This window comes from Anser brachyrhynchus (genome assembly GCF_964034855.1).
Source record: "Anser brachyrhynchus genome assembly, chromosome: 4".
NCBI classification, from domain to species: domain Eukaryota; kingdom Metazoa; phylum Chordata; class Aves; order Anseriformes; family Anatidae; genus Anser; species Anser brachyrhynchus.
The window spans coordinates 17319646-17343747 of record NC_137698.1 but is presented as its reverse complement, the minus strand read 5'-3'; the positions used below and the strand labels follow the sequence as shown (position 1 = coordinate 17343747).

The 24102-nt window shown below is 44.6% G+C and overlaps 1 protein-coding gene across 5 annotated transcripts in view; it reads right to left on the bottom strand.

Moving 5' to 3' along the window:
• Positions 1–24102, bottom strand: part of SLC20A2 (solute carrier family 20 member 2) — a 56121-nt gene that overhangs the window by 13665 nt on the left and 18354 nt on the right. For 3 of the 5 annotated variants that reach the window (XM_080590410.1, XM_080590411.1, XM_080590407.1), the window contains exons 2-8: positions 17052–17602; positions 12689–12829; positions 11380–11465; positions 9635–9731; positions 7542–7658; positions 6650–6853; positions 4606–5194 (exon numbers count right to left, since the gene is read on the bottom strand). In XM_080590410.1, coding sequence (XP_080446536.1) covers positions 4606–5194; positions 6650–6853; positions 7542–7658; positions 9635–9731; positions 11380–11465; positions 12689–12829; positions 17052–17340 — 1523 coding nt within the window. In that variant the 5' untranslated portion in view covers positions 17341–17602. Of the gene's footprint in view, positions 1–4605; positions 5195–6649; positions 6854–7541; positions 7659–9634; positions 9732–11379; positions 11466–12688; positions 12830–17051; positions 17603–23664; positions 24101–24102 lie in introns of those variants that run through there. The other 2 variants (XM_080590408.1, XM_080590409.1) reach the window with 2 other exon arrangements.

Below are 24102 nucleotides of genomic sequence, written 5' to 3'. Positions count from 1 at the left end.
GAACAAAGCAGTCACCCAAATAAGGAGCTTCCATGGCTCCCTCTTTCTTCTAACACACAACTGCACCAGCCTGCATCCCCGTCGCTGTCGGCTCAAACACCAGCCACAAACATCAGTGCCCATAGCAAAGATTGCTGGTATCGCCTCGATGCTGAAAGACATCTCTGAAGAGACTGGGGTCTAGTTAACCTCATATGCTGACTGAGTTCTGAACTCAAAGGCAAAATCCTATTAACTCTCCCTAGTCCAGGGAAAAGGCCTGGACAGTGAAACAAGGGAAATTCCCATATGATTTTTTCCCACTAATGTGCTATCCAAACCATCTGAGGTACTTCTGCTCCATCAAGAGTTTCAGAGCTGCATCATGGCCCAGTCCATGCCATACACTACTGTCTTGTGTTTAAATATGTTCTAAACCTAATCAAACATTTAACTACCTGCAGCTTGAAATCGTTCTGTTAGGTTTTAATTTTTCTCTCTCTGTTCCCCTGATCTGCTCCTGTCCCTTCCAGGGATAGCAGCAAACAGCCTGATGGAAAATAAACAGAACACGTGGGAGGAAAGACAGCTCTGGGACATGGAAGGAAAATGGAGGAGACAAGTCCAAAAAAAAAGATGTGGATGAAGTAGGTGTTGCCCTGAATGTATGAGTGAGGAGCTTAAAACCAAATGCGGAGGAAAGCTGGATTTTAATGACATGATTCAAGGATGAGAAAGAATAGGAAAGCAGCAGCAGCACTTAAAATGAACAGAAGGAAGGGGAACGAGGGAGGGAGAGGGGAAAAAATAGCAGTGCTCGGTGGAAGACGGATTGCCAAGGATGGCTTTCTCACTGAAATGTGGACAGAAAGATGTGCTATTAGCTAGGTTCTGCTGCATTATTTTTAAGATTGTACAGTGCCTCCTGAGCTCTGCAGATCCTTATGTGACTTGCTGAGGAACCGAAAACAAACTAAGAAATGTTTTGCTCTGCTAGACACAGACTGGCAAAATGTCTGTGCTACATAACCCACAGCATAGATATCTGCATCCCCTGAGCGTTGTATCAACTCAGCCTTTTTATCATACAGAGTGGTCTTTAGTTTTTAATGTTTAGCTGGAACTAAGTACAATTGCAGGGACGGGTTCCTTTGCAAACCGGGATCAGATCTCATACCCATGGCTGTCCTCCTGCATTTCTAGCAGGTCTGACAAAATTAAGCTAACTTGTTTTTTCAGTTTTGCAATTACGTGAATACAGCTTAAAAGAGATCTTGGAATAAAAAGCATTTAATAAAAACATATGCTTGCTAGCAAGTTTGGTAAGATCACACTGACAGAAGTAGAGATCTGCAAAACACTAAATAACACGAATTTTCAGGAAAGGATATTGCCAAGGCAACAAGCCAGTCCAAATGGAGAATTCTGGGGAAACTAGGCTATTGATGCAACGAATCATACTGCACAGAGTCTAAACCTTGTCTTTCACTGCTCCCAGCTCCTACCAGTGACCAAAAGTTGGGGTTGTTCAGCCTGGAGAAGGGAAGGCTCCAGGGGAACCTTACAGCGGCCTGCCAGTGCCTAAAGGGGGCTACAGGATAGCTGGGGAGGGACTCTGTGTTAGGGGGTGTACTGACAGGACAAAGAGAAATGGCTTTAAACTAAAAGAAGGTAGGTTTAGTTTAGACATTAGGAAGAAATTCTTCCCTCAGAGGGTGGCGAGGCACCGGCACAGGCTGCCCAGAGAAGCTGCAGATGCCCCATCCCTGGAGGTGCTCAAGGCCAGGCTGGATGGGGCTTTGGGCAACCTGGTCCGGGGGGAGGCATCCCTGCCAGCGGCAGAGGGGTTGGAACCAGACAGTCTTTAAGGTCCCTTCCAACCCAAACTATCCTATGATAACTCCAAATTCGATTTCTGAACAGACTACATCCTTACAGATCACTTCTAACAATCTCTACTACCCTTGTCTGTGACAGAAAAGGCAAGTGATGCTTGCGTGAATATGTCAGACCTCAAGGAATATCTGTAGACATCATCTAGAGGGTATAAAAGAGTGGCAGGGGCACTTACTGTTGTAGGCTGCAAACTTTCTGCAATGGTTTTCCCTCAGAAAAGGAACAAAGGAAAGCCATTTGTTTGCTGTGCAAGTTAGAAGCTCTGCAGGACTACTTGACACATGAGAAATCTCTGCATAACCAAGTGCTGCCTCCTTGGCATGACATGATGAACGCAGTGTGTTTGGATTTCCGGTGGGATTTTGGCAGGGTCCCTCAGCCAAGGCCCTTCAAGAAATTAAGCTGCCGTGGGATGAAAGGCAGGCAGTCTCAAAAAGGCAACCTGGAAGAGATGCAGAAAGCGCAGCAAGAACAGGACAGTTCCCTTATAAGCATCGGTTAAACAGATTGGGATTCCTCCTTATGGGCAAAGAAATAAACAAAAAAAAAAGGGGCTCAGAAAGCAATGGGACAAAGTCCTGAGATAAAAAGCCATCAAAATAGAGCTGTAGACAAGAAGCTCTGGAACATACATCCCCTTGGCCACAGATGCTCGGAGTACATGAGAAGAAATATTGGTGCTGTTTGTCCTTCTCCGTATGTTTTTTCCCCTTGGCACCTGCTGTTGGTTACCACCAGAGCTTGGGTACCAGCCTCCCTGGGTCTTTGCTCTCGCCCAGTATGCTCAGAGCAGAAGTCCTGACCAGCAGAGAACATCCAGGAAAAAGGAAAGTCACAATGGTGCCCTCTGATCCAGAGGGAAGACATAACTGTGTGAGGGCATCTTGGACTTCTTCCCAGAGCCAGATCCCTGTAATGAAGAGAGTAATAACAAGAGCGAGGACAAGAAGGCTCTTCAGAAAGCATTATTCTGAATTCCCAGGACACTGTATGGATGGGAAGGGCAGAAACATGTTTTTAAGTGTTTTTGAGATGAGCTGTGAGTTAAATTGGGTGGCTGACAACAGCTAGGAGCAATAACCGTTCTCGCTGTGTGGGACAGTGTTTGCCCAGATGCCTAAGGAGGACTATGAAAGCTATGAATGCTGTAAAGCCCCTCTGCGACTGCTGAAACCGACACCAGCAGCACACAGCTAAAACTGCAAGAGTTCAACAAGAAGGAGGCTCAGCACGGCCCAAGCTAACCCGAAAGGATTGCTGCTTCTACAAGGAGTTCCTCTGAGCACACCACCGGAGGGGGACTTCAGCACGGGACTAAAGTGGATCAGTGCAGGCTTGGGAAGAGGCACTCCAGCCCAGTCCTAAAGGAAAAAAATATGCAATTTTTCCAGAGGAAAAAACACACAAACCAGCCTTCAGCCACGTGCCACCAAGAGGGCTGGGAGCAACGCGGCCGTGTAGATGAAGTGATGTTGAAAGCAGGTGAGCAAAGTGAGTGCGGACAAGGAAGGCAAAAAATGCTCCACCCTGAGCCTACTTCCTCAGTCCTTTGATCAAAAGTCCTATACATCACGGAATAAAAAACAAAAAAAAAAAGAGGGAAAGAGGTGGTCAAATGAGTGAAATGTATGGATGTTTCTCTGACAGGGTATGACCAGGCAATGGAGGGCAAAGAGGTGCAGATAAACATTTCTAAGACCAGCTCCAAGATTTTATCAGCTGATTCAATACAAGCATGAGGAAAGACTCTCAGAGGACAATCCTTTTCCCTTATTACTGGGAAACAACGTTAATGCCACAGGGTTTAAGGACAGACACACTTAAGCCAAACGATTGAGGGATGAACTCACTGGCTTCCTTTGTCATAAAAAGGAGTTATTCAGCAGTGACAGCAGCTCTGGATAAAACTCCTGCCAGGAGATGGGAATCTTCTTAACTGGGCACTGAGGAGATTCACCATAGCCCATGTCCTCTCTCTGCACGGGCCTCAAGAACATGCCCAGGGCTACTAGGGGTTATCTCCCTTTTTTTTTTTTTTTTTTTGGTAAGAGAGCTGTGGCAGCTGGAGAAGTTGTATGTGGAGTTTATAAATTTCAAAATAACTCCAAGGCTTGTTAGATTTTCTGGGCTATTTAGTGATACACCATCTCACATTGTCCTCGACCCTCCTTGTGGCTGGAAAACTCAAAGCAAAAGCTTCAGCAAAGGGAGCTTTATAAAAGCTGGAGCAATCCAAATGAAGACATTCTTCACACACCTCTTCTTGCCATGCAATGTGATGAGAGAGAAAATTCATCTAATGATAAGAATAGCCTAAACCTCTCATTTGCTGATAGTCTCCAATCTTGTAGTTAAAATAAGCTGTGAACTCTGCAGGGCAGGGACCATCTTGTTTGTTTTCGCAGTGGTCAGCAGCCAGGGCACCGATCCCTGGGGGACTCTTAGTGCTTGAAAGCTTGCCACAATTAAACCTGAATTAAACTAATTACTCCACAATAACTTAGCAGAGAACAGAAAAGATGTTACCACTGAGAAGAAAATAAACCATCGACTGAGCAGCCGAACTCCTGAGAAGCACCGGGGACATCAGCATAACAAGCTTTGCAAAACACAGCACTAATTATCATCTGCCTGTACAAGTTTTCTGACCGGCCACATCCCCAAGCTGTCAAACCTTGCTCCAAGATGTAAATTATAAAATCGCTGGTTTGTGAGATCTCACCCTCTTACCTGACATCATTCCCTCCATGGGCAAAGGATCCAAAACAGGCTGTTAAGATCTGGAGGAAGTGGAAAAGTAGATGGACCTGAGACGTGTCTTTCTCTTCCTTGTCCTCTTCCACAGGATCTTCTGGGGGCCGGTTAGGATCTGTGAGCTCAGAGGCCAACTTCATTTCCACTCCACCTTCTTCGGCCTCGATCTCTGCCTCAGCCACTGCATTGCAATAGCTGGAGTAGCTGTCGTAGCGAACTCGTTTCTTAGAGTAGGACACTGTGTCTCCCACTAACTTCTCACTGTCCTCCGGAGTGGATGTATCTGCTGCCTTAAAGGAGGAATGCACAGGCATGCCACAAATAGCAGCTGTGTAACAGGTATAGCTGTTGTTGCGTCGTAACAGTTTGTAGTTGTTTTCTTGAGTGGGCCTCTCGTCGGTGGCCCTGTCCAGGTGCATTTTGTGTAGCAAGTCTTTGTATAAACCTGAGTCCTTGTGCACAGTGTGATAGACGTGGCCGTCGCTCCTCACCTGGCCATCGAAGCTGAAGGTGCCATTGGAGACAGGTGATTTCACAGAGGTGTGCGTCATAGAAAAGGCCCTTCCTAAAAAAGGCAGAGATTTAGAGTTGTTACTGCTCTGAAGTGCGACTTGGTAGCCCCCTCCCACTTCACAGGATGATAAAATAAGTGTAAATGACTAAAACAACAGCCATCCTAGGGTACGGGACAAAGAAGATTAATTTGCAATACACACTTCAAATAATAGAAGAGTCGATCCACTGTGAAATAAATTCTCCCATCAAAAGATGGGAGTACACCAAAAGAACAAAAAAAGTTTTGTTCCAGCACTGGGTCTCCCACAGACAAGCAGAAGGACCTGCAGCAAGTCACTGAGAACCAGCTGCTCCAAGGTGATATTTGAAGCCTAAATCCTCAGTTCTTTGGAAAACTCACTTCTGTAAAAATTCTGGATTATTGTAAAATAAGCTCTTCTTTTTCTCAGATTTCGTCTGCTTTGGATATGCATACTAAGTATGTCAGAAAAGGTGGTCTTACTGCAATTTGATACTGAATATGAGGTCACTTTTCAAATGCACCTATATTTAAGAGACATTTGCACAACTTAAAAATAATTTTAAAAACAGAAAACAAAAAAGCTCACATTCTGCAGAAGTATTTTCTCAGCTATACAAGTACTTTACATATTTTATTTCTATGAGCATGGTTATTCCCACTGTATACATTTAACATCACTGAATGCTGTAGAATCTGTACCACAGCTAAGCTGGTATTTCTGAAGAAACTCTCTTTACCTCCTGACTCCCCACGTTTCCACTGTGCAACATTCACAACCGTTTTAGCTGGTTTTGAAGTGGAAGCGTGCACTCAAAGAGCTTCCCATCATGACTTATTTGATTTTGTGAGAATCAAATATTTACTAACCAAATGATGGGGTTGTGTCAGTAAATGCTACCAGAGTCAACGGACTGCAAGTGGGTGGCAGGGGGGGTGATCCCACCACACAGAACAGAAAGAACTTTATGCACGCTAGCATACTTCTCATGAATATATTTTCAGAAAACAATGCGTGAGATTTTTCTAGTGGACATGCTCCAAATGGTCATACATTTGTCAACTAAAACCCAAATCTTTTCATCTCCTGTGGGAACACTCTGGTAATCTTTGTGGCTGAATTTAACCTTCATACATCAGCTGTTTGTGTTCTCTATACTTTTCCATTGCTTAAAAGGACAGAAGTACCATTAAGAATATCAAGTAAAGCAGAAAGGAAAGTAATTTCTGCTTTCAGCTGTTTATAAAATGCACATTCAGACGAAAAAAATGTAATTGTTTACAAGTCCTTTCTAGAAAATGTCACTTGTAAACAAGAATATTTCTCAACAAGTGGTGAAGAGGGATTAGAGATGGAAATTCCAAACACTAACTCACTACTTACTGTTTACTCACTACTCTGTTTACTACAGAGACCTACTTGCTGCAAGAAACCCTATCAAAACAAGGGGAAGATAAACCCTCTGCGTTGTCTTAGTTTCTTACCATATGGTACACGTGGATGGTTTCCATTCGCAATAGTATCTGATGCCCCGGCAGCTTCTGTTGCTGAGCCAGTAAGAGGAATTGAGCTCTCATCAGATGTTTTGGCACCAGGAAGCTCTTTGAAGACTGGTGTTTCTTCATCTTGAATTTTATCAAGACTTTCATCTGATATCCTTGACAGTGCAGCATCTTTCTTTAACCGGCCTAAGGAAACAACAGGACTGTAATTTTAAACCCAACCTCTCTGTCTCGCTGCTTATGTTTCCAGTGTTTGCATCAATGGCATAGATCCATGTGGATACAATAGCTTGGCTTTGTTTCATACACATTTTTTATTTATTTCTAACACTTAACTTCACTAAATTCACTTGAGAAAATGCTAGAGCATCCTATAACTTCACCGACATAGGTACCTGAAGTAAAACACCAAGCTACTCATTTATTAATTAAATCTGAAACTTTTCTCTGCGTTTTTAATGCCGTGTTTGCTGAAAATAGCAAAGCAAACAAGCAAAACACTGCTAGGCTAAAAGCTGCGATCAGTTCAGCTTACTGTAAAGTTAAAGAAGTCACTTAAAGATAATCGTTCTGCCAGGTTTCTCTGTTCAACATTTCCTTAACAAAATATAAAACGGATTATATTCCAGGATTTATTTTCCTGTTTCTGCAAGACTGTGGAAGATGTAAGCACTGCAATGGATTGCCTAAAGAGGTTTTGAATTTCTTCCACTGCAGGTTTTTAGATGCAGGTTACACAAACACGAGGAACAGCTTCAGCACACCCTGCCTGTGGGTGGGGACTGGACTAGATGACCTCTCAAGGGCACTTCAGTTCCGAAATGAAATTTTCCACCATTCGACATCACCCGTGTTTCATCACGCAGCTACTTACTTTCTATTTTTCTCTTCATCCAGGGACACACAAAAATCCAAACTAAGACAGCAAATACTAAGGATACACCGATTGATATCAGAGCAATGGCCCACATTGGCAGTATCAGTCCTAGTACTGTGAAGACACAAATAAAACCCAAACAAACTGAATTAGCATGACTTAGTTATCTCAAGCAATGGAAGAGCAGTCACACAGAAGCCCGTGTTCACCATCTATTCAAACTCAACATGAATGAGCTGCTCATTTTTAACATATATGTTAGAAACAGCAAGTATTCAAAAGGCCCAGGCCTCCAGGTCTCTGTGACCCCACTGTAACCTCATTTCCAAAACATCCACACCAGGGCTGCTGAAACAAGTTTGTCGGGACTGTATATACTAATACATGTTAAACTGCGTTGCCCATTAGGGTAAGTATTTTCCCGACCTTTGCTCTGGTCAGTAAATCCTGCTGCTTAGCTTAATCTGAGCCATTATCTGCTTATGATAATAGCTTAATGTAGCACTTCAGAGCTGAGGTTTCAGCCCTGCTATGCGCAACCACGCAAACAACTTGTGCTCCTCTAAGCATTGCCTGGCTTCTGTTCCCCCAGCACATTTCCTTGCTTTTGTTCAATTAAATAGTGTGATCAGTCCCTAGATGAAGAAAGAGTTTGGACTCTGACTTTTCAGACCTGCCTGTGTGTGCCTATCTTGAAATCCATGTGGTTGATTCATATTTGTTAGTAAACGTTGCCTGGACAGAAGCCTTGGAGAGTAAACATATATTGTAAACATATATTTCCTGTGTATCAAAAACAGAGTCCCACCTTCTCATTCACGCTCTTTAGAGACTGCTAAGCTGAAACAAAAGGGACATTAAGATTCTTATTTCTTTTATTTTGCTTAATGAGTCACTGCAGACTGCCTGACCTACTTCTGCAGTACAATTAGTCAGGAAATGTTGGTTATACAGCTGATTTACTGTGAAACATCTTGGATACTTAACCAATGAGGATTTTGAGTTAAGAAAAAATCAGAGCTGAGTTATGCTTCCTTTAAAGAGGGAACTTTGCAAGCTTTTCATTCATTTCAGTGATGTTGTGCTATCAAGCAGAGTCTACAGAATGCATTTATTTAGTTTGTCAGGTTTTAGAGAAAATGGATTTCTATTCAAAAAAGGTCCCTTTCTAAACCTCTTTTTTTAATTCAGGGGATATATTCAGGAGTCTCCCTTCACTTGCATGATCATTCATGGCTCTGGGCAATAATCTCATCTAAAGATAACACTCAATGACCAGACCCTTCAATAAAGTAGTTGAGAGCATTGAACATCTTTTATTTTTCTGAACTCTCTTACTGCAAGTGTGTTTAAATACATGTTGCTTAAATAAAGTAAAACACACAAATATAAATATATAAATGGAAATATAAGTATATAAATATAAATGCACATAAAAATATACAAATGTACAAAAATATAAATACAAATAAAGTTAGAGTCACAAAAATGATGCATCATTTCCTTCTACTGAGTCGCAATGAAAAAACACAGCACCCAAGAGAGAAGATGCATTAAATGCAGAAACAGGCTTGGCGCTTCTCATCATTGAAGGGAAATAAAGAAGTAAATTTAATTAATAGGAGCTGTGCCAGATTTGCCAGAACAGTGACTCTGTTGATTTCAGTGGAGTTACAGCATTAGATGTAGTGCATACAGCCTCCCTGACCACTCTGAACATTCCCTCCTTTCTGTATGTATCTGCAATACCACTGAGAGCTCAAATACAACTATTTAAATTCAGATATATGAAGCCAAACTGGGAGCTCAATATTTCCCTTTCCTCTAAAGTGGAATTTTTTCCTAGCTGTGCCTTGCCCCCCTAAATAGAGTGATCAAGAGGGAGTAACAAAAACTCATGTATGAATGGAAGCACATGCAAATAAATGGCTTACTCTTGCCCTCATTAACTCCTAACAAAGAAAAGAGCTGTGCAGCACTCACGGCTCTGTGACAGCACGCCGGTGGAGCATCTTTACACAAAACTAACACGACACCGTGGCTGCAGGAAGCCTCCCTGCTAGGCCTCCCACGGCAGACAGCTCACTCACCTGGTGCCCCCGTGTACATGATGGAAAACACATTAATAGCGATGGTAGCAGCATAGAACACTGGAAGTGCGCGGAGACCATTGGGCACGGGGTCTTCCTGCAGAGAAACCAGGAAAAAAAGGGAAGCATTAGCTGGGTTTTCCACCAGATTAACGTCAGCATGAGCCAACGTGAGGAAAACACGTGCTCCCAAGCCAGTGCCAGGCAGGTGGAACCTCCAGAACGATGCTGAGGGAAGGATGTTGACCCGTGTGGTTACACCTGAACCCACAACGCTGGTCTTGGCCAGTGCCAGCAGTCTGGGGAAGCTCAACACTGGTCATGGGCACCATGGGTTATAGCTTCAGGTCTGCTGCAGACCTGCTGGCTTTAATTCTCACACCTGGGGGGGGCAAGCTTCTTTCTGTGAGTGTTTTCCTTCATAGGGGGCTGTTCTGGTTGCCACATAGAGCATTTTACCTGAACCTAGCCCATGGCTGTGCCTCGCTGTCCGGCGCAGAGCTCAGAGGTGGGCACAGGAGGCAGGCGGCCACCATGGCCTCGTGCCTCTGCTGCTCACAAGCTGACGGCGCAGCGGAAATGCACTGTGCAAAGCGTGGAAAAAGCCTTTGTGAAGAGAGAGCTTTGGCCCCTTGACAGGCTCCGTGTGGCTGGGAAGAGCCTGGCGAAACCACGGGCTGGTTAGTCAGGTTTTGTTTCTTGCTGCCACGAGCAACAAAAGGCGGTGGAGAGCAGGGTGCAGTGGCCTCACGCCACTCTCCGCAGGGGTATGCGTACAAGGGCACATTCGTGTGATTTTGATGATTAATTTCCTAAGCTGTTAGGTTTTGAACGTAATAGAGGAACTTTTTTCCCTAGAATATCTCGTCCTTCGTGCAGCTTGAGTCATTTTAAATTCAAAGCTGTGTCCATTCAGACTTATCATCTGCTTTTATCACTGACATTTATTTACATCAGAACTAAAGAACGATGAAGCTGGGGTTACAGGTGGTGTTATTTATAGCAAAAGAATTAATTCCTCATCTATTTAAGTTCCCTGTATAACCACTAACATAGTGTCCCTTATTTTAGATCCTTGTCATGTGTTGTACCCCCCATTTTAGCATGCTGAATGGTGCGAGAGAAATAGAAAGAGCAAATAAAAGTACTCTGGTTTCCAGCCCTTGCAGGGTGGCAAGCAAATCGTCATCTACACTGGAGACAGACAGATTGATGCTACCTCAAAGTTGCCACTTCTGACTGAGGTCACTAAAACACGTGGATTCAAATTTCTTGAGAATCTAGGAATACACAGATGCCCGTCTTCTAACATCTGATGCACTAGAAAACCAAAGCTTAGAATTTCTGTGAAATATTAATGAGAGTATCCCCCAGTGAGGACTATTCTTTTTAAATAACAGTTGGAATTGCTATCATGAGGCTAAGTCAAGGCCGAGAACTTTGTACTAATAAACCAGCATCTCAATGTATCATCTTTCAATGAAACATAATATACAATATCAATTAGCTTCTGATGCACTTGCATAGCACTTTCTAAACCTCAAATATGTGTTTTGTTACTTACTCTGAGCTTTTAGAATCGCTAAGAGCAAATACAGTTCCAACAGCTAGACAAAAAATGACAGGTCTCCTATCCAAAAAGCAAGCCACAGACTTTCAACCCAGTGGAAATGCCAGCACTCAAATGACAGGCTAGAACACAGTCTTCGTAAGAAGCGTTCATTATAACGGTGAAATTCATTTACCTTCTTTAAAATGAAGAATCTAATCAGCACAAAGAGTACTCCAGACATCAAGCCAGACAACAGTGGGGAAATAAACCAAGAGGCAACTGTGTTGAAAAAAAGAAAGAAAAGAACATGAAATATATAACATACTTGCATAATAGTTAAGCAGCTAGTGGTCAGTGAGCAATGCATTCAGAATGGTTCCTGTACTGTACATCTGGAAAGAATATTCCAGATATTTACTTATAACTGGTGCAGCTAAATTACCACCAACACTCGTGAAAGCTAAAGTAATGCTTGGCACTATTAGAAACGTCAGCCAAAACATTTCCAGATAATTTTGCAAGTTTATTTATCAAATTAATCAGGAAAATTTCTTCCTGGCTGATGCAGAGTAGACCAAGAGAACCCCTGTCATTTCCTAATCACCACGACTGTGAGTGGTGCAAGCAAGTGGGAATAACTGCACCTAGTAGGACGCCATGCTGCTCACAGGGTAAAAGTCTTGATTTCCAAAATGCCACAGAAGCATCCACTGCAGTGAACAATGTGCATAATTTTTTTTGCGGGCAAGATTTGCAAGTGTTCAGGACTGATTTAACTGAAGTGGGTGGCAAAACTCCCACTGATTTCAATAAAACAGGATTAGGGCAGCGCTCTGGAAATCCTACCCAGAGTGATTTATTGTTTGTGACACAGTTAACAGATTGATTCTGCTGTCATCTCAGGCTTGCTACAAACTTTATTTTACTTTTGACAGAATTAAAAGAAAAAACGCCTTACTCTAGCTTCTCTAAAGCTCAACTCTATTTCCATGCCTTCAACCTCAAGTGCTTTTAATGCAGGGTTTAGGCTGTGTCTTGGGTTACAAGGCTTACAAAACAATACAGAAACCTCCTTCACATCCACGCTTGGCAATGCTGACCGTGGCAGTGGGAGGCTGTGATTTAAGCATGTGCCGCGCGCCCAGCTTTCGCCTCCCTGGAGCTGGTGGGTGGAGAAAAACATGACGGTGGGCATTCACATGATGGCTAGCGTTGCTCAGAGCGAGAACGGGGTGGTATGAGCTGCCACAAAAAGAACTGCAAGAGGAGTGTCACCTTGAAGCATGTCTGGGAGGCACGATGTCTCCTCTTCAGCTTACTGCTGGGGAAGCACAACTTGTGTTTTACCCCTTTCATGGGTAAAATGCAAGTGCTGCAGCCCTTAGGTAAAAAATAATTTAAGAAGGGAGTGCTACCAGCACAGGGCACATTTCTGAGAAAGCTTCTGCAGTCAGTACACGCTGTTTGACATACCCTGCCACATTAAAGGAAATGGCAATTACCAATCTTGACAAGTTGCATCCACTGGACTCCCTGTGTGCCAATTGCGACGAGGGAAAAGCCAATTGTAGCACCTACGATGCAATGGGTCCCCGATATCGGGAGTTTCAAGAAAGATGCAATCAGCTGCCAAACAGCAGAACCTAGAAAGTGAAGGAGGGGGGGAAAAAACACAAGCTGTAAACAACAATAGTAACAGTAGTGTCACGCAGAAAATTCTTAGCCACGTACCCACGTTCTTTTACGAGTGCTGCCTACGCTCCACATGCACAATAGAGATCTCCCAAAGAGAGTTTTGTTCCTGCTCTGTCTCTAAAAGCAGACACTGTGACGGTCTAATAGCAGCTTTAAACACTCCATCTTCTTTGCAATTTTTTTATTACTAAAGCACTTAACGCTGCACAAGAGGTCTGCTCTTTTTTGAAGGCTTTCACTATTTTTCACTATTTAGCCTATCGGACTGAATACGCAAACAGCTCCCGGTTTCAAGCTTAGAAAGCTCATTAAGCTTAGAAAACCTGATTCTTGAGAGATGAACCTGGAAGCCTCCAAGAGATCAGTGTCAGAAGTGTCACAGTTTCACCGATGCACTACCCATGCTCCTGAATTCAGATGCTACAAGGAAAGGGCTCAAATCCTGGCTCAGGGAATATTTGGGCCTCTTCTCAGTGGTGCGTGGCCACTGTCCAGAGTCCTCTGCAGGGAAAACAGACTGAGGAGGGTGAGAGGATGCTCTCACCACCTTCATTTGCAGCACTGGACAACTCGGGCTGTTGAAAAAAAAGAACCCTAGCACCACAGAGCAGACCTTGTATTTTCAGTAGTTGGATCAGACAGACGGCTGTTGGACACCCAGCTCCACGTCAACCCAGTTTCACACTGAAGCATTAAACGTCCTAGAAGGACCCAGATTCCCTGCTCCGCTCATGTGAGGAGACCAAAATCATTTTGGCGGTGACTCAGGTTTTCTGTTGATCTTGCCCAATATTAGAGAATTCTTAGTATCTCTTCTTGATCTTGAGACTTCATGGTCTTGAGAGGAAATCTTCGTGTGCTCAGAAGCTCTAACAGCAGCAATCAAACTGCAGTGAAAGATCCTGTAATTTCTGGCTCGTGTCACCAGTCCCAACAGACCTGCAGCAGACACGGGTGACAAAGCCAGGCTGCTGAACACACACTGTCACTCAAATCCCAGCCTTCATCCTCAGCTCTACCAGGAGCGGATGGCTTGAAGCTCTTGAAACGGAGCCTGGTTACATACCACGGTACAAAAGCACCAAAAAAGAGCTGCAATGAGGTTTTGCAGCTCCACAAGACAGGCATCGAGAAGGGAGAGAGCAAGGAGCCAGTTCCTGATGCCTCCTGAAGCTGCACAATGTCCCTTGTGCAAGGAACTACGAGCAATGCCAGAGGGGAGGCATGGCAAGGGAGCAGCACTGGCAAGAGAGGCTGGTGAAGACAGATGGGAAGATACAGAGAAATGAAGAGAAGAATGCTAGGTATACCTATAAAAAAGATTCAGAGGCTGCTTTGTCACTTCAGACAAGCTGTTGTAAGGTCAGCTTTCCCCCTTACAAATACCAAACTGCTCAGCCTCGCCAGACCAACTTGCTGGCATCATATGCAGCTAGGTTTGGAAGTCAACCAGTTTGTAAAACTGCCCTCTCCTGGGGCATTGTCCCAAAACAACTGGTACTCCTATCACTATCGGAAACTCTAGATCAAACAAGGAGCACCTGCTCTTTAATTTTTTGGCCTCTCTTCCCCTACGCTAAAATAAAAATAAGTACACTTTGAAACCTCTGACATGAACTTAAGAGACCAGCAAGTGGAAGTGAGGTGAAAGGGAAAACACATGGTAGCATCTGTAAAGAGCCAAGCGAACAAACAGATGTCAGCCACAAATAGGTAATTACAAAAAAATCCTTTAAAAAAAATAAGGAAAATGCATCCAAGGCAAAAAGTGCAAATGTGTGGAGAGGGGTGGCTTTTTTTTTTTTTTGGAGGGAAAAGAGGGAGTATGGAGCTATTTCTTACTTAATCAGCTTCATCTAGAACACAAACAGAAGGAAAAGTGGTGGAGGGCTCACAGATGGTCTGAGGAGGACAAGGTGTGGTCTAAAGAAGTTTAAGTGAGAAAAAAAAAAAAAGAAATTAAGCCAGAGGAGAACTTTCCTCTGGGGCTGGAAACGCCCAAAGCCAGACACCTGAACTATCAACACCAGGTCTCAACTCTTCCGCAGTGTAAAATGCATGCTCACGAGCTTTGCAAAGCCAGCCCAGAAGCCAGAAGGCTCGCTAGAGTTTGTCCTGGCCCACGACACAAATACTCCAGCACAGCAGCACCTTAAGAGCAAGAGTCCCCAACCTCCCAGCGCCCAACAAACGTTTCGGTAGGTTTCATTACAAAATGTTACGCTGCAAAATGTGGGCACAGGTTATGTCACCCCCGGACCATCCCATCACTCCCTGCTTCCTTCTCTCTTACAGGAGGTGTTTGCCCTGAAAATCACTACCTGCTGTTTGCTGCAAGCATCAGAAGATCTTCCAGCAACATCTGGAAAGAGGACACTGCGGCTGGCGGACTCTTCCAGACTCATTTAAGCCTCATCAAAATTCAGAAGCTAACTCATGGAAACATGATCACGATGCATGAGAGAAAAGGGGAGGAGAAATGCAGAGGAAAAAGAGAACAAGGAAAAGAAAACATACAGGAAGGCTCAGAGAAAACACAACAAAAACATCCAGAGAAAAGCTGGCAGTGGATTTGAGGGGAAAAAAACGGAACCTGCAGTTTGTAACTTGTGCTTAATTCAGAGATTTAAAATGTGGAATTTATTCCTAATGCCCTTACAGGAGGAAGGGAATGCAACTGGTCATGAAGTTCACACAGCCTTATGTAAATACACATGCAAATAAGTTGTTTTCTTTGAGCTTCTGACCAGCTGCCTCCACAGGGGGGATGAGGGACATAAAACTTTGCCCTGATGGGTTCAGGACACCGTGAGGAGATACAGGAAAGGGAAAGGACCCTTCCTCCGCAGGGGTTCGCAGGTGCTATAAAGGCAATGATGGTCAGAAGAGGCAGGGCACTTACGTTTCCGCAGGCATGCACCAGTCGGAAGTGATGGAGCTATCTCAGGAAGCACAGAGACTAACCACCCGTCCCACAGCTCAAGGGAAAGACCAGCAGCCTGCAGCTGGCGCTGTGAGACGTCAAGGAAGGGGAGCCCATGGGGAGCCCAGGGGTGCTGATGCTGCTTGGAGCCGCCTGCCCTGCATGAGGAGCCTTCGGGGAGCAGCCACAGCGCCGGCAGCAACCTCCGCTCTCGGCTGGAGAAGGCAGGCAGCCTTGAGGAGGCTCGGGAGCAGCGAAGGCCAAAGGGGAGCCTCTCCCCTCTCACGCAGACAAAACCACCTCAGACTAGCCCAGAAACCGGTCCTTAAAGCCCATCTTGATCCGTTACAGAGAAAATAAATAAATGAAGAAATGGGAAAGTAACCACGTTCAGTTCAGCAGGTCTCTGCATGGATCCACCTATTTTGTCTGCAGGCTCTGCCTGAGGACTCTGGGGAGAGTGTTTGCTGCTCGTTGCATCCTGCCCTTTAAAAGCAGGTCTGCTACTGATCCTTATGGGAGCTCTCCAAAAGCTCACAAAGCCCCTTGCACATAAACAAAGGAGAAATACCAAGGCTTAATGTTACTTACCTCAGAATATGCCATTTGTTCTAAACGGAGATTAATTTAACTGCAAACAAAGGTGCACAGAGTGGACCCGGAGGTACACAGAACTGCTGCTGGTTTGAGTCAGAGAAAGCAAAAATACCTTAAATGTGTGACCGTCTGCCCGTACTGCTCCTTTAAGTTTTGTCAGGGGCCAGGATTAAGCGTATGATTAATTGCAATCACTCAGTTAGACAACCAGTTTAAGCAAATACATTTGATTTCTGTAATTTTTTTAAACTATTTAGATAATTCCTTTTAGTACTTATTCATTGCAAACTGCTATTTCTGCAGGATCTTCTGTACTGTCGTAAAAAGGGTATGCTCACATACTTTCCATTTACAATAAAAATCTCCAAAATTATTTTTTTCAGTACCCTACGAATATACATATATATGATCCATTACATTAAACATTTTTTTCTATTAGTTAAATGGCTGAACAGCTGAAAAATATAACTAATTAGAAGTACTTTAAAAAAAACAGGAGCCTAAAAGGGGAATACAGGCCCCTATATTTGCACAAAAACAGACAGGCACATCCAAAAGATGGGAAGATTTAAACTTAATTAAAATATTCACAGTGAGCAGGATGACAAACACACAGTGAATGTTACTTGGAACGGGAAAGCATTACTTACCAACCATAGCACTAACTTCTCCTGCCATCAGCAGACGCTCGGTGCCGTTGTACAGGTTAACATCGATTATACCTTTCCGGATCGTTTCTCCTACTTTTGCTCCCAGCAATACTGAGCCAGTGGTTTCAAAAACTGAAGCCAAAATGCAAGCCTGGCGCAAAGTCACTACACCAGAGCCCACGGCAGTCCCGAAAGAATTGGCAACATCATTTGCACCAACCGAAAATGCTAAAATAAAAGCAATGATAAAACCCACAATGACCATCCACAGGTGCTCATCCATTGCCATCTTTCCCCACAGCGTAGATCAGTTTCCCCTTTGCAAATAGTTAATAATCAAGGCTGGAGGGCACCCTAATGGATTTGGAAAGCAGATTTCTTGTAAACAATGAGTTCTCTCTGGAAAGTGCTGGGTGGTGTTAGAATGTGAAGAAACTGCTAACTGCCGATTTTCACACTACTATAAATACTGTTCATTTGCCTGCTCTCGGTCAGCAGTGAAGCACATTCCATATTTTGCTCCCAAACTGGTACAGCAGCGATGACCTGTCCTGCAAAAGAAAGAAATAAAAGAGAATTAAAAAAAAAAAAAAAAGAGGGAGTTCTCGGCAGAGCCCGTCTCAGTGCGTGTTTTCAGTAGTAAACAGATATTTAAACCCACTAACGGGACCCTGCTTCGGCACGTGACTGTTCTAAATCATAAAGCAATTCGGAAAGGTTAAAATTAGGTCACCTCTAAAGCAACTCATTTCTTGCAGTATCACTGCCCGAGAAAATGTTTTGGTCGCTTTGAAAGGATTTAGACAGGTTGGGGTTTTGTTTGCGTCGCATTCACCAGGCAGTGCGATAAGCCCTCTTTCTAAGAGGAGGATTCATTTTGGCTCTTTGCCCCAAGCGAGCATAGAACATGTAGGACGTACAGACTGCACCATGCAGCCCGACTCCCAGCCCATGTACATTGCTGTCGTGTTTTGCCAGCTGCAGCCAGCGATGCACCCCTTTGAAAAACGATTTTATCTAGATGTCTGTCTACAGAACGCCACTCTGAAGAGCATTAATATTCATATATTGCTGTTATCACATCCCAGGCAGCAAGAATACAATTCTCTTACAGCTTCTCAGTCACTGAAACAGCACAATGATCACAATATACCCATGTATGCCTATAGATCTATATAAGTCTAGAAAAAAAAGTGAATAAAATGTTAAATCGTAGAATGGTTTGGGTTAGAAGGGGTCTTAGAGTTCAAGCTTTCAGCTCTTTCCGATAGATAGTTACCAATTACTACTAACAGGCACATTATACTCACACCATTTTTATACATATCTTTTAATATTTTTTGATGGTTTCATTTTTACAATGTCCTTTGGAGCTATGTCTTAATTAGTCTTTAATTAGTTTAATCTGAAAGATGAGAGAGACCTTTAAACCAAAAACACACAGAGAGAAAAGGGCTTTAAAATATAAAAGCTTCACCAAACAGAAGTGCATATCTCTATTTCTAGGTCGACAAGAGCCATTAAGTATATTTATATAAACCAAATTTAAAAAAAAAAAATCCCTTTTACATGATGCTATCACCTATCTTTTACTGTTATGAAACAGAGGCAGTTAGAAACCAGATATACCATTTTCAAGAGTGTGTCAGGAAAAAACCACTATTTCCTAGACTCGGCTCAGCCAGACAGTGTGAATCCTTCACATACTTGTCCCCCCCAAGCTCTTTATCTTTATGTAGGCTGTCATGGACACAAAGCATCACTGAACCCGAGCTGGATCCTGCAAAATGTAGCGACCAAGGCTGCTAGAGGCTGGAAGAGCTGCCCCAAACACCCCCCACCAACACAAATGCATCTGCCTCTTCCATGGGCTGCTGCTCTTCCCCTAGCAGCCACCACGAAGCTACCTCATGCCACCTTCTGCCTTCCCACCCGCTCCGCGTGGCTCCAGAAAAGTGCCATTTTGGAGGTGGTGAGGGGGCAAAGAAACATCCAGCAGCAAATTCCCAGCATCATAAGAAACATTTCAGGACACCTGGGGGCCGTCAGATGAAAAACACCGAGCCCAACACCTGTTCTCTCTCCTCAGCCTCATTCAACATAAACCCATTACCCACAGCTCAAACCAGGCTGAATTTCTTTTGATGACCCCAATGCAGTGTAGGTCTGTGGTAGGAAGGAGGAAGGGTCTCTGAAAAGGAAGTCCAACACCTTGGACATAATGATGAAATGAAGAAAATTAAGAGAATTTGCATATTCCTGGATCCAGAGAACGACCAAGAGGGAAACATGCATTGATATTAAGTAATTGTTCCCTGGATAACCTGAAAGCTCACGTCAAGGATTGACATTTTCTCCAAACATACATGTCGAGGATAAAAGATTTCTCTCCTTTCTCCAGACTCCAAAGAGGCTGAGCGATTGTTGCTCCAGTCATTTCCAGATATGGAGCAGACATCAACCCCTGAACAACTTGCACTCTAAAATAACATCTTGGAAGGTCTTAACTGCTGAAAACATTTGTGTAAGGATTTTTATACTATGAGATAACATGAGAAAACGAAGCCCCAATGCATTTTTCATGTTTGAAGACTTGTTGCCCCTGTATAATTCATGAGTGCTCAGCCCTGTGAGTGGGAAAGGACTGGGGAGAGACAGAGGAAGGCTAACACTATTTGGAAGAAGTAATTCTAGTTAGTGCTTGTCTGCCTGTGAAGGAAGCCAGAACTCGGATGCCAACGCCTGCCCCATACCCTATGAGCCTTTCCCAACCAGCCTAGCTCAGTGCACGGTGAGAGCCTTGTTACGTAGGTTGCTTCAGATGTAACCACAACAAAAAATGTGATTACTCAAGATAAAGTGTTGATGAAGCAGTGGCTTGAGTGTTTCAGACTTTGGCCCTGTGTTTTCAGGTGATTGGGAAGGATTTCAATAGCCCAGCAGTGCAAGAACTGACTCACTGCTGCCTGGGTTGGGGACCATCGCTTTCAAGTTCTCCACAAAGAGCGTGAGTGTGCAAGCCTGGGGAAAGAGAAACATTTTGCCTTACTCCGTTAAATTCATTCATTAAAAAAACTCTATTTATGTATGTCGCGTTTTTACTAGGAGATAAAGTGCTGGACCAGGCTCCTTCCTTGGTGATGGAGATTCAAGACCAAATTTCTTACCCTTGGATTTGCACAGCAACTTGGCCAGGTTACCCTCTGTGCCTCCGTTTCCTCTCCAGAAAATGAGCAAACCTGCCTGAAATCCACACACACTGTGGTTACAAGAGCCCCATTCGCTTCAGACCCGCAGGACGCAAGCAAACCCTTTCTCCCAGCAGAGATGTCCTCTCCTCCACCTACCAAGCAAGCTACCAATGTGCTGCGGTGACCTGACCTCTTGGACGAGGGAAGGCACGGGGGTTGTGACATTCCCCACCATAGCAGAGCTCACAGGACAGGGTTTGTCCGACCCGTCTCCTCCAGCTTCCCAAAGAAGCCGCCAAGCCACAAGGCTGCCCTTACCAGCCTCCCCGAGGGAAGAGCTCCAGACAGCCCCTAAGAAAAGGAGACTGGAAGCATGCAGGCGTGGTAACGGGGGCCAAGGGAGCTCCTAAAACTCCTCTCGAAGGCCAAAGAGTCTCCCGAAGTGTGCTGGCAGGGCTCTCGGCACAGGGCTTGGAGAGGCAGCTGCACGACCTCCCTCCCTGACAGGGGATACAAGGAGGGAAGGATGCCTGCGGCACGGAGCCACCGCTCCTGTCACGCTATGCAAGGTGACAGTTCAGCACTAGGAGGTCCAAAGAGGCCCTCTGCCAAAGACTCGACTCGTTTTCACCAGGGGCAGAACACAGCAGCACCTTGTCTTGAACACGACCAAAATCAAAGTGAAAAGAGGAAAGGGAATCAGCACGTTTGGGAACTAGCAGGCGGGCAGCACTCGGGTGGCTAGGTGTTACTACTTTCCCCCTAAGCAGGAGATGTTAAACATTTAAAGAAAGAAACAGGGGGGGAAAAATAAAAGGACACATCTGCTCCACTGTAAAAGTTTTCAGAAATGCAAAATATCCTGCAAAGTAGGCCAGTGACTAAATACAGACTAAATCTTGTAGCGTGCTTCTTTCTGGAGCCCAAAATACATCTGGCATGCTCGGGCACGCTGAGCTATGCTCCTCATCACCTAATCTTACTCGCGAGCCTGCGGTATTTCATGTTACCACTGGGACGAAAAAGAAACGGGGGGGAAAAATTGTCATGCAGAGGTGACTGACAGATCGCCGGCTCTTTGCACGAGAGCTGGAAGTCCGCAGCCTGTCGTATTCGCCTTGCGTTTCATCGACACGCCTCTGCGAATGCCAAACGTGATGAAAGTGCTAGGAAATCCTCTGCCTCACCTGCGGGGCCAGCAGTGCTCCCCCTCCGGATGCCAGGCCTCGGGGGAAGCGCTGCACCTACTGGGAGCTATATCGGCATTAAAGGCGAGGTTTTGAGCTAACACGGTTTTCTTAGGATCAATAATTGGCGTGGTGTACTCTGCTGGGCTGTGGGTTGAAGCTTTGGGCTCTTGAAGTGGACGTGGTAACCTACAGAACTCACACCTCGGTGAGGAAAACCTGATTTTTGGCAATGCTAAGCACGTCCCTGTGTCTCCCTGGCAGACGATCCAGACACCCCCCTGTGATTTCAGTTTGCTCCTAGCCGCACATCTTCTCAGGGCTGTGCCGACACAAGGCGCTACTCCTTCCTTCCCTGAGGGAGAGAGCAGAGCAGCAGGCAGGTGAGGAGCACCTCCGCTCATCCCGAGCGACAAGCAAGTCCGCAGGAAAGCGCCGGGAACCAGGAGATCATCTTAGGACATGTTTATATATGGGTATTCACCAACGGAGCTATTCCGGAAACTATTCACAGCACACTTCTAAGCATAGGCAAGATTTTAGTGAACAATTAACATGAAATTGGAAAGATAATGCTGTCAGCTCTTAATTCGTAGCCAGCTTGCTGCTGAAGAGCCACCTAACAACAAGGACGAACGATTAAATAAAAGCTCGGGACTAAGTTCAAAGTCTGAGGAAGCAATCTAAGTGCATTACCCACCGGCAATCCAACGGGGTGACATAGAGGGAGCAAACAGAGACCCGATAAGCGCCCTTTACTCTTCTCTCTGCTGAAAACCAGGGGAGAATCCCTTGCATTCACATGAAACATTAAAACACACATAACTCCCGCTGCAAGCACCCCTGCACCTCTCCGAAGAGCCCCATGCTGGAGTTTAAAACTTCATCCTGCTGCAGACAGGACAGGGATTCAGCGAGTTTCCATTTTCGACCGCTGTTGTGTTTTTTTTTTTTTTGCTGTTGTTGCCCAAGTATGAGCAAAAAATCAAAAGACAGCAGCTAATTTGGCATTTCTAAAGATAACTATTACAACTACTCCACTTCGCATTATGGCAAGAGGTATGGGGGAGGATGATCTCCTTTCCCCTGCAGTGCTCAAGGCAGCAGACATTTCATTACAGACACATTTAATTCGCACCGACAAGACCTTCACTTCCAGTTACCGGTGGCTGAAAAGTCTGTCTCAAATGCTTACCACACCGGAGCTTCCACGAGGTTATTCCACACCTCCCAGATTTTTGTACGCTGTGCTTTACAGCAGACCCATTTGTCTAGCTTCCCACCTATGCATATAGGCACAGGGATCTTCTAAATTCTTAACAGCTCTGGCATTGCAGCTTGTTGGTACTAAATACAGCGCTGCACAGAAATCAGACCTGGTTCATAAGCAGAGCTCCTGGCACAGTTTGCAGAAATAGTTCTTATCTTTTCTATTTCCTGCTCAGGCCATAAGGCTCACAAAGTATCAGCTTGAAGCTACTAATATTACATCTGCAATACGAAAGGTGGTACAATTCAAGTGGTTCAAGACGAAGAACATCCCTATATGGCTCTAAATTACATGCACAGGGCTTGTCACAAGGCCAAGCATGATGCAAGTTTAATACTCCAGGACACAAAAAGCACCCTCGACTTACTTTAAAAAATTAATTACCGCATACACAGAAGCAGTTTTTGTATCAATCAGTTCCTATTTTAACACGGCCGTGATGTGTTTGTGCATACTTGGCACTAGACTCGACATGGAAACAGCTCTGAAGTTCGCAGCTTTCCAGCGGCTCCTATCAAGTTTAACACTGCAGAGAGCGGCTGTCACCTTCAGCTCCCAAAACTTGCAGGGGATGCTTCGTTTTCCCAGTCCCTATCAACCTCTGTTCCCACACTGAAAGGTCAAAAATGCAGATAAAATACTTAGAGTGAAATTGCGCTGCCGAAAACTTTCACTAAAAGCACAGACAGCAGTCATGCTAAAGCAGCAATTCTACAAACCAGCAAAGCGAGCTAGGTAAAGTATCAACAAGTACTTGTTGTTCATCTGCTGATAAATATCTTTTTCTCTAACTAAAGTACAGCTTTATCCTTCAGTGACTGAACAAAGTCCTTCTAAAATGCAAATGGTTTTTATGATTTCTAGGATCCATTCAGAAAAAAAAAAAAAGTGAAAACAAGTGCTTGTGGCTATCAAAAACACATTTATATACAAGAAAGCCAAGCACAGAAATCTTTAGAACTCACCCAGAATCTAAAAGTTGTTTCAAGAGAAACAGGAGCTCGGTTCTTCCAGCAGCTTGCCTTCCTGATTGCAAATAGAGGCTGAAGTCTAAAATAGATAGCCTATCGCTCGGCACAGCCACATCTGAGCATGCAAACTTCCAGAGGGTATAAGGAGCGCTGCAACTTACGCGGGCGGTCCTCGGGTAAAACTCTCGCTGGCACAGGGGAGCCCGCAAGACAACACCGAGAAGCATCAGCGCGAGTCCGGAGCCGCATGCGGGAGGTGGAAATCTGCCTCCTCTTAAGCAAGGAATTCTGCTGGGGGTGGGCACTGATAAAACACAACACTGCGTCACGGCTGCTCTCGTTAGGCAAACCAATCCAAGGAAGCTCATATTAAAAGCAACAAAATGCTCTCTCTCTGTCTCTCTCTTTTTTATTTCCCTTTCCCCAGGCACA